This window comes from Sceloporus occidentalis, unplaced genomic scaffold, assembly GCF_023333645.1.
Source record: "Sceloporus occidentalis isolate IW3139 unplaced genomic scaffold, rSceOcc1.0.p SCAF_28, whole genome shotgun sequence".
In the NCBI taxonomy this organism is placed as follows: domain Eukaryota; kingdom Metazoa; phylum Chordata; class Lepidosauria; order Squamata; family Phrynosomatidae; genus Sceloporus; species Sceloporus occidentalis.
In genome coordinates, this window is record NW_028317008.1 from 6,530,465 (window position 1) to 6,540,527 (window position 10,063).

A 10,063-nucleotide genomic window follows, 5' to 3' on the forward strand; every position below is an offset into this window, starting at 1 on the left:
GGGAATTCCACCATTTCTAGCTATGTTTTGTATGGTGATTGTTGACAGTAATATAGAAGTGTTAAATGAAAGGTATGGTTTTTTTGATAAAACGTGAGAGCTTAACATTGACTGTAACTTAATCATGAGCTCAGTTGAGAAGGAGCACAGGTGATAATTCTAGCTTGAAAAAAGTTACCCTACGTAAGAGTGGGATAGATTTCTCTCACTAGACATGCGTCCTTTCTGTAAAATAATGTCATAGTGTCAAAGGAGCTTCCAGAGCATCTCTTGATGCTGTCATACGCCTTCTTATAGTTGAAAAAGTTGATGTACATAGAGGCGTTCCAGTCCAAGGACTGCTTGACTATGATGCGTTGTGATGATATCTGGTCTGTGTATGATATGTTCTGCCTGGAAGCCTGTCTGTATATCTGGAAACTGTGGATCGACGGTTGCTGAGGTCCCCTTTCTTGGGGATCCTGATAAGGTATCCTTTAATCCAGTTTGCCGGAATATCTGCTTTGCATATCTTCTTAAAGAGGGGTACAGCATCTCCACTGAAGCATCTAGGTCTGCTTTAAGGGCCTCTGCTGGAATGTCTTCAGGTCCAGTTGCCTTCGCCTTCTTCATCGGTGTGATGGTTGTCTAGATTTCATCTCTGATTGGCTTGTCTCAGTTGATCTGGAGGTCTTCTTGGCTGTTGCCGTTGAATGCTGCCAGTCCATCCACATAGTCTCTCTTGTCGTTCCTGATGTTTCTCTTCACCACTCTGTGGTCTTCTTTGGCCTTTGCTGCTCTAGTCCTTCTGTTGTTGACTGCTACATCAGGACAAACACAGCACATCATTTCCTATATACGCAGCCTCTGCTTACCCAATGCTTCGGTTGTATCACATAATTATTTGTCCCCCATTTACCTGTCCTCTGCTGTACCTCTGGCTGCCTGTTATCAGTTATCAGTACCTGGGCACAGTGTCCCAGGTGTCTGAAGAAGAGCACACTAGCCAATGATCTAAGGATATGCTGGGCCAGCAATGGTAACATTTATTTTTGTGACTCATCAGACAACACGGCAGTTGAGATACTTCTCATTCCCTGCTGCTTCATTGAGAGGTTCTGTATGGACCTTCCAAGTTCCTTTTTTTTATCTTCCCAGACCTGTGAAACCTACAGATTCTATCCCAGAGAAGAGTTTTCAAACAAGAACATAACACGTTAAGCACATGTCTAGTTCTGGCTCTTTGCAAGATTCAAGCACAAGGAATGTTTATTAAGCTTAAGGTTGATTTTAGAACTTTCTTTTTCAGTCTTGTCTTTAAAATGAACTGCTTTGACCTGATCCCATTGGTTTCCGGCCAGGTTTCCATCTTACCACTATGGTGATCAGTCACTCAGGAAGCGAAGCCTCTTACTCTCTGGGCACTTCCTTCCGCTCCTCCGGCTGCTTAAACTCCACAGTCTGGCAGCTCCTGGGAAACCAGACTGATGATATTTCAGCCTCCTTTCAGGCCTGTGACTGCCAGGATCAATGCCTCCTGGTAGGCCTCATCCAACCTCTGGTTTTGTACCGCTTTAGTCCTGCAGCCCGGTCCCATACCGAGATTTTATCTTAAGTTAAATACACATTGCATATTAGTTTATCCAAAGGATTATCCCGGTTTCTGGCAGTAAAAGGTTGGATTTGGGAGGTGGTGTTGCTTCAGATTTTTTCTTTGAGATCCAATCCTCACCAGCCTACTCCTGATTGGGAGTCTGTACACAACTGACCTGGAAACACCTGTTATGTACACCTGTATGTCCCTTTTGTGTGGGAACTAAGTGTATATTTTTATTCAAGTATCACAGAACACAACAGAATCACATTTTTAAAACATAACAATGCGTGCTTACATTGGGTTTCTTAAAGAAACACTCCTGCTATCATGTGCTAGTTAATGCATATAATAGCTGTGGCCAATTTAAATTATCATCTTCTCCCTCCTGCAAATGCATGGAAGCAGAGACATATTAAAGCTGGGTGCTGCTCTAAACCTGTCCCAGTGCAGCACCCCAAACCTCCCCCTCCATGGCTGCCGTTTTTACTGTGGAGAGCACTTGGAATCTTATGCAGATCATCAAGAAGACCCCTATGGAAAGATAAATCTAAGACAGCATGGTCTTCAAACTCTTCAGAACCACCAACCAGGATAGGAGTAGGGGTGTATCATGACGGTCTAGAAAAGGATTAGGAATACAACACTTAGGAAGGGAGACATGAAAGACTGGATGAAGTTTGTGTTGTTGAGGAAGATTCAGACAAAAAGCTACAGGTCGCACCAAAGCTTGAACAGAAAAGGGGCCTATGTATCCGGGACTTAATTTCTTAGAAGGGTAATTCAACCGAAGGGCTTGTACGGTCAGCTAATTTTTTAGCAGAAGCTTGTGCCACAAACCCAGAGGCGTATATAGGTTATGGCAGCCATGGCACGTGCCATGGGCGCCATCTCAAGGGGGGTGCCGGTGAGCGGCTTTTAAATGCCGCTCACCGGCATTTTTTTTTTATTTTTTTTGATGCGGAGGAGAGAGAGGGGCGCCTAGCAACCGCTCGGCGCCCCTCATTCTCCTCCACGAGCCCTCTACCCCCGTCCCGGTGCCGGCATTTCATGCAGAGCGCCGCAATATGCCGGCATATTGCGGCGCTCTGCATGAAATACCGGCACCAGCGAGCGGCTTTTAAACACTGATGCGGAGGAGAGAGGGGCGCCCCGCATAAAAAAAAAAAAGAAGACAGCGTTTAAAAGCCGCTCGCTGGTGCCCGCTGCTTCACTGCTGGGCGCCGAAATATGACGTCATATTACGGCGCTCAGCAGTGAAGCAGCGGGCACCAGCGAGCGGTGCAGGAAGACAGAAGCATCGTCCTCCCATCGCTGGACTTCAAGGTGAGAGTGGGGTTTAAAAGTGATGAGGGAGGGGGTTAGATATAAGTAAAGAGTGTGGATGCATTGAGTGAATGAGGGAGAGCATGAGTTAATGTGTGGATGAGTTGTCTGAATTAAAGTGTGAATTAGTGAGTGACTGTTAAAGTGTTTGTGTATCATAGATGTATAATTGTGGAAGGGCAAAGATGGCACTAGCAGGAGGTTTGAGCCTTGGGGACCAAGATGGCACAGGCAGGGTGTATATGGAACAAAGATGGCACTGGCCGGACTGTTTGGGGACAAAGTTGACTTGTGCTGGGCTATTTGGCGACAAAGATTGCAAATTTTATGTGTGTAATCTGGGCGCTGGCCAGGTTCTATGTCGGCAGTGTGGACGCCAGGGCTGGCTTTGGGGTGTGCAACCTGTGATCTATGCCTGTAATTTAGGGGGTTTTAAATATACCTTTAATGCCGTGTTTTTATGTGAATTCCAATTGATCTTTACCTGCAAAGCTGGGTTTTTGTGTTATTCTGTTGGCTGTTTCTGTCTGGTTATTAGTTTGAGGATGACAGGCAGTTGACAAGTGTTGCTCATGACAACAGCCAACAACACTTTATCAGCATATATTATACTTTTATATGTTAAAATACCTTTTTTCTCACACAGGTGGGTGTTTTTACCCTGTATCCCGGTGGATTGTGTGTCTCTTTCTAAAAGAACACATATTTGGAGTGTCCAACATACTCCTATTACCGGTTGAGACAGCCGCCACCATGGTGGTGCAGAAGGTACCGTTCAATTTAATTATTTCAAATAATCTATAGATTCAATAGCGAAACAGTAACTCTTCTTCTTCCTCTGAAATTTTTTTTTGTTTGTTTTAATTTGCTTTAAATTGTTTTCCCCCCAGATTTTTTCTGAATCTCAGAGAGGAAGGGGGAATCCCACTGGGAAAGGAGGTCCCATGACAGGTAGGAATATTTTGTATTCACATGATCTGTACTGTATTTACTAAATACTTTACGACCTCTATACATATTAAATACTTATCTATGGATATATTTACACTGGCATGTATACTTATATACAGAATTATTCCACAGAGTGTCATTTAAAAGGCAAACTAGAAATAATTTTATTGTATTTTGTTTCTCTAGAAAAAATAACATTTTCTTTTGATGGGCGTCCGTTAAAAGGAACCCTTCCCTCGAGCATCAATTTGGATCAACTTTATTTTTTTGTGGACAGTCAGACGCGATCACAACCAAGGTGAGCCACGCTGGGGAGCTGTCGTGTCCCCACTATATTATTCCTAAATAACCTGTAGGTAATTTTTTGCCCCCCTTGTTCTGGAAACACTCCCTACACAGAAAGATCTGGCGGCTGCTTATTTTTGGGGTGAAACACGCTGTATGTATATATCTCTGCTGACTCGACTGAGCTAATAATTTAGTCTTGGATGAGAAATAAGGAAATAAAATGAATTACTTTTCTTCTAGGTTGGCTTGTGCGTAAATTTAAGAAATCTACATTGGTTTGCTGCCGCTGATCCAGACGCCTTTTTCCCCCGTTGTTACAGACTCGGAGATGTCAACGAGAAACAAGCATTTATGGGTAAGAATACTTATCATGATAACTGTGTCTTCTCTGAATTATGATATGTAGGTCAGATCAAGTAGTGATACATCTTGTAGATTACAGTGAGGAAGCGCGTATATTGCTATTAATTTGTGATCCATTTGTAATTTTTTTTCCATTAGCAACTTTTGGCTAACTGCTGCCCAGAGTATCCTAAAGCTGGTTTCAGGAAGTCACCACAGGAGCGCCATCAGTCTGACCGGTAAGTGGAGTTAAATAAAATACCGTATTGGCTCGAATATAGGCCGCACTTTTTCCCCCCACTTTAAGTCTTTAAAGTGGGGGTGCGGCCTATATTCGGGGTCTAGCGCCCGACGCCTGGGACATGCAGTCCCGAGCGCCGGGCAGGCAACGGGGTTAGGATACAGATCCCCCGCAGCGGTGCAGGGGACCTGCATCCTACTCTCCGATACGCTCAGACAGCCTCCCCTGCCAGCACTTTCCACGGGGGGGGGGGGGGGTGCCGGCACGGGAGGTTGTCTAAGTGCATTGTGCGGACGGTCACCGGCTGCGGAGGTTGTTTACCCGCATCGCCGCAGCCGGTGACCGTCCGCACGATGCGTTTTACCTCTGCCCCCAAGACTTACCAGAGCAGATTCCCGGGTGTCTTGTGCGGCCGGCGGGGGACATCTAAGCAATACGCGTATACAACTTCCGGTGCCGGAACATCCGCTGAGTGCCGGCACCGGAAGCTGTATACGCGTATTGCGTAGATGTCCCCCGTCGGCCCCGCAAGACACCCGGGAGTCTGCTCTGGTAAGTTGGGGGGGGGCAGAGTGGCAGCATATCTCGGGGGGGGGGGGGGGGGGGAGGACAGTGGCAGCATATCTCGGGGGGGGAGGAGGAGGAGGACAGTGGCAGCATATCTCGGGGGGGAGAGGACAGTGGCAGCATATCTCGGGGGGGGGGACAGTGGCAGCATATCTCGGGGGGGGGGCTTTTAGGGTGCGGCCTATATACGGGGGCGGCCTATATCCGAGCCAATACGGTATATCTTTGGTGGTATATGGTATTTACAATCATACGATACACAGCATCCCAAAGAACAGCGGGATATTAGGGCGACTGATTACCAGCTAGGATGATCCGTCCCTGGTCATCATAATAAGTATAAGTTCCTTACACCAGCATAGAAAAAATTTAGTTATAAAAGCTTTCTGGAACTCAGTGGTCTCTTCTTCAATCCATTTGAAAAAGAGAGCACTAATGTCTCGAGAGGTACAACAGTCTTTTGATTTTAATTGAATATCTAGGACTATTATACTGATTAAAATGCAAAAAGCTCCAATAAATTAATTTCATTTTGCAAACGGTGGCAATAGCGACAGTTCTGAAAAGTGCATTCCTTTTAACTCTGCCGTGTTCTTCTACCCAGAAAACCGCGTCCCGGCTCAGGTTATCGTCACTGCCCTGCAAGCCTGCGAATCGTATCTCGCTACACTGGAACATATTGATACAGAGACTCCCGTCGTCACCGAAGCATCGCGGAACGAGTTTTTACGCAGCTACTATGATATCATCCAGTAAGTGGCGCCGATCTATTATCTATTATCATAAACATAAATTACATAATGATAAAGCCTGAACACATAGGGCAGGATGACATGAGTTTGTGGGGACAAGATAGAGTTAACACAGTTAATGTTCAGGTTAGGCAGATAGGTCATAGAAAGGTCAGGTTAGTTGAATAAAAAAAAAGAAAAAATTGTGCTTATATAACTTTAAATCCATTTGCGCCTGCGCTAGCGCTTTGCATGTCTTGTGCTGCCTTTGGGTGCCGCGCGGGAGCCTTGCGCCGCGCTAAAGGGCGGGAATTGCACCTATAAATAGGAGCGTTCTGGAAAGCCCTGGCTCTATTTAGACGACAGGGCGGCATGTGGTTGTGGGGATTGGGGTCAGGTAAAGGTCAGCATTCAGGTCAGGCAGGTTAATAAAAAAAAAAAAAAAAAAAAAAAAAATGTGTGTAGAAGTTTCTAGTTGCGCTCGCGCCGCTTGGTATTGCCGCCTTTTTTATGTTAAGTGCGCTCGAGGGCACCGCGAGCCGCTTAGTTACGCCCCCCCCTTTTGCGCGCCTTGCGCTCGCGGCTGTCTCGCGCTGCGCTAAGGGCGGGAATTTACTCTATAAATAGAGCGTCCCTGAGGTACACCTCACTTACCTGCGGCGAACCGCTAGCTGTCTGCACTGACCTTTCATAGAGTCTGGTGAGCAGCGGCATAGCGGGAGAGCCAAAGGTTGGAAGATGGAAGAGCTGCTGTTGAGGCGCCCACCCTCCCACCCAATTGTTAATCTTTATCTGTTTACTATTTATGTCGTGGCTTTTATTGAGTTAAGGTTGCCCCTTTTTATATTTATAAAAAAAAAAAAAAAAAAATTAAAAGAAGGGGTGAACCGGTGGTGCATTTTGCTGTCCTGGCTTTAGGGCGGATGGCAGGCTAAGGGTTAAAGTGGATTGCACTCTGGGGCTTGGGCCAGGAGTTGCTTTTTATGGTTACAATGTTGCAAGGTTAAGTGTGTAAGTTGTTAATTTAATGGTAAGCTAAATAAAAGACCACGGCCTGTTTATCCAATTGAAAGTTTCAAGTGTCTTTATTTATGCGTTCGGATGTGTGAGTTTATTCCAGTGTCTGGTTTATATCCCTTACAATCGCATGAGGGATTTATTTCACTTACCTGGCGAACCGCTGAGCGATTACTGCACTGACCGTAGAGTTTGGTGAGCAGTAGCGAGGTTGGTGAGCCGAAGAATCAACATGGAAGAGTTGATGAAGATGCAACCTCCCACCCACCCTTTGTTTATTTTATATGCTTATTTGTCGTGGCTTTTATCGGGGTAAAGTTACCCTATTAAATTGGGGTGAACTGTAAATCTTTATATGCTGGCTGGCTTTCAGGGCGGTTGGCAAGGTTAAAGTGATTTAATATGGTGCTCTGGGCTTGTGCCAAGGGCTTGTGTTTATTTATATTATATTGGTTACAGAGTTTGAGAGTTACAGTTAGCAGTTTTGTTATAATGGTAAAACTAAATAAAAGTCCACGGCCTGATTCATCCAAAAGCAGTGTGTTATGTCTTTATTTATAATCGGATTCTTGTATATTTATGGTTTATGTCCCTTACAACCTCATGAGTGAACATTTAGCGTTAAGACCTAATTCTTGTTTGTTTGTCGACTATGAGCTGTACCCTTTTATTGTTGCAGTGATGGAGCTGCGATTGAAGACTCGCATCTGTTTGTGATTCGGTGCAACGATGTTCTGCAGAAGTTAAAAGCAGTGAATCCACAGCTGGACATTGATGGCGTCCAGAACATCTGGATCGTGAAACCAGCAGCAAAATCCCGTAGCAGAGGTGAGAAAGTTCAGATATCACTGATACAGAGACTAGGGATTTATTTAAAATCCCATGGTTTTATGATAGCTCCTTATATCATGGCATCTGAAATGGAACCCCTGCGCATTTCACACGTTTGGTTAAATTGACCAGTGTCTGCTTCTACTGTTACTTTGAAGCTGAGCATATTTCCCATCTGGGAATAAGATTCTAAAGTCTACTGTTTGTTCCTGCGTAGGTATTGTCTGTATGGATCACTTAGAAGACATTTTAGAGCTGGGTAAAGGTGATTCAATGACTGCGAAAGAGGAGAAATGGGTCATCCAGAAATACATTGAGAGACCGTTGCTCATTCACGGCACAAAGTTCGATGTGCGCCAGTGGTTTCTGGTGACCGACTGGAACCCTTTAACAATCTGGTTCTACAAAAAATGTTACATTCGCTTCTCATCGCAGACGTTCTCCCTGGAAAATCTCGACAGGTAAGTTAGTGATGGAATCAACGTTATTTAAGTCTTTTCTTAACGTATAGTTTCTTATAAAACTAGAGCATTTAAGGCATTTTGTAGTGAATGTTAGAGAAATGTAGTTTCCAACGTCCCATAACATACAGCCTAAACCTAAACATGTTTTTTCATTGACTTGAGACTAAAAGCTAAATACCATCAAATGTCTTCTCTTGTTACTACAGCTCCATACACCTCTGTAACAACTCCGTACAAAAGAAGTACGAGAACTCGAGGAGCCGCCACCCTCAGATACCTGCAAGCAACATGTTTCAGAAATATCTGGAGAAAACGGGAGAAGGTCGCGCCTATAAGGAGGTGATTGTGCCAGGGATGAAATCTGCCCTCCATGCTATTCAAAGTTCCCAGGATCTGGTAGAGCATAGGAAGAACAGCTTTGAGTTATATGGAGCAGATTTCATGTTTGGAGAGGACTTCAAACCCTGGTTAATTGAGATTAATGCCAGTCCAACCATGGATCCATCAACGGCAGTGACCACCAGGCTTTGTCCTGCTGTTCAGGAGGACACTCTGAAGGTGGTGTTAGATCGGAGGCGTGATTCAAAAGCGGATGTGGGGTCATTCGAGCTCATCTACAAACAGGTATTGTCATACCTGAGTATCCTTTCTATATTTTGTTAACCCAACACTTGGTCTGTGGATTAATGTGCTTTATAGGACAAACATGTTTTACAACACAAACCCCTTTAACCATATTTTGCTGTATTTTGTTCTTGTAGGCTCCTGTAGATGTTCCCCATTACAAAGGAAGAAATGTACATGTGGTAGGATCCGCTATTAAGAAGCCATGTCCCCCTCCTCAGAGACCTTCCCGTGGCTGCGTTAATGTGGGGATTGCTCAGAGGATAAGACAGAGTTCTCCAGCGATGGTGCAGGCAAGAGTCTCAACAGCTACTTCTCAGGCCAGGCAAGAACCTAGAATTAGGTCACTGTCAATTGGGTCATTGAACAGGCCAAAGACATCGGTACTCGGGAGAGAAAACAATACATTAACTCCGACACCACCTAAAAAACCTAGAATGGAACGTAAACATGAGACAGGACAGGTATACAGTGGTAGATTATATAGGAGAGGAGTATCTATCTCCCATGGTCATTTGCCAATTGACCTAAAACTGCCGCTGTCTGAGAAGCCGCTACGCCTGCATCATTCCACCGGACTCAGAGATAGAGGCTACATAGATGGAAAAAACACTCGCCTTAACTCTAATGTCTTACCAATCCTTGACGAAAGGGCCAAAAAACAGGTAAGAAGACAGTAGCTTCTGTTATTTGATACATTTGTATCTAGAAGTGTATTCAAGACGTGTTAGAGAATGCTTTTCAATAGTTTCAAGTTTCTTTAAAAGAAAGTGCTTTCCTAGAAAATGCTTCCTAGTTTATACCCCATCGTAACACTTTTTCATGATCTTCACAAATGTCATGTGAAGTTGTCTTGAAATCTTTGGGGTGTAGAGAACAACTTTAGGGCATAATTGTCAAGTATAACCAAATAAAAGTCACATGACTCAAGCTTTTCCTAAAACATCCTTTTTCCTTTTATCCACAGGTCCCATTTACCAACAAAAGGGTCCGCACGCCCCGAAGATCCCGTATGCATCAGGTCCGAAAAGTGGCAAGCTACCACCCATATCCACCTCTAAAAAAAGCCACAACCGTATACGCGGAATCCAGTGATCCAGTTTCCTAA

At 44.6% G+C, this 10,063-nt stretch overlaps 1 protein-coding gene across 1 annotated transcript; it reads left to right on the forward strand.

The window, feature by feature from the left end:
- Positions 1-3,652: 3,652 nt before the first annotated feature.
- Positions 3,653-10,063, forward strand: LOC149299754 (tubulin tyrosine ligase 3-like). Its single transcript, XM_089486037.1, has 8 exons — positions 3,653-3,667; positions 4,379-4,493; positions 5,893-6,040; positions 7,716-7,864; positions 8,085-8,328; positions 8,538-8,955; positions 9,093-9,620; positions 9,923-10,063. Exons 1-8 carry the CDS (start codon positions 3,653-3,655, stop codon positions 10,061-10,063), a joined length of 1,758 nt encoding a protein of 585 aa, XP_089342163.1.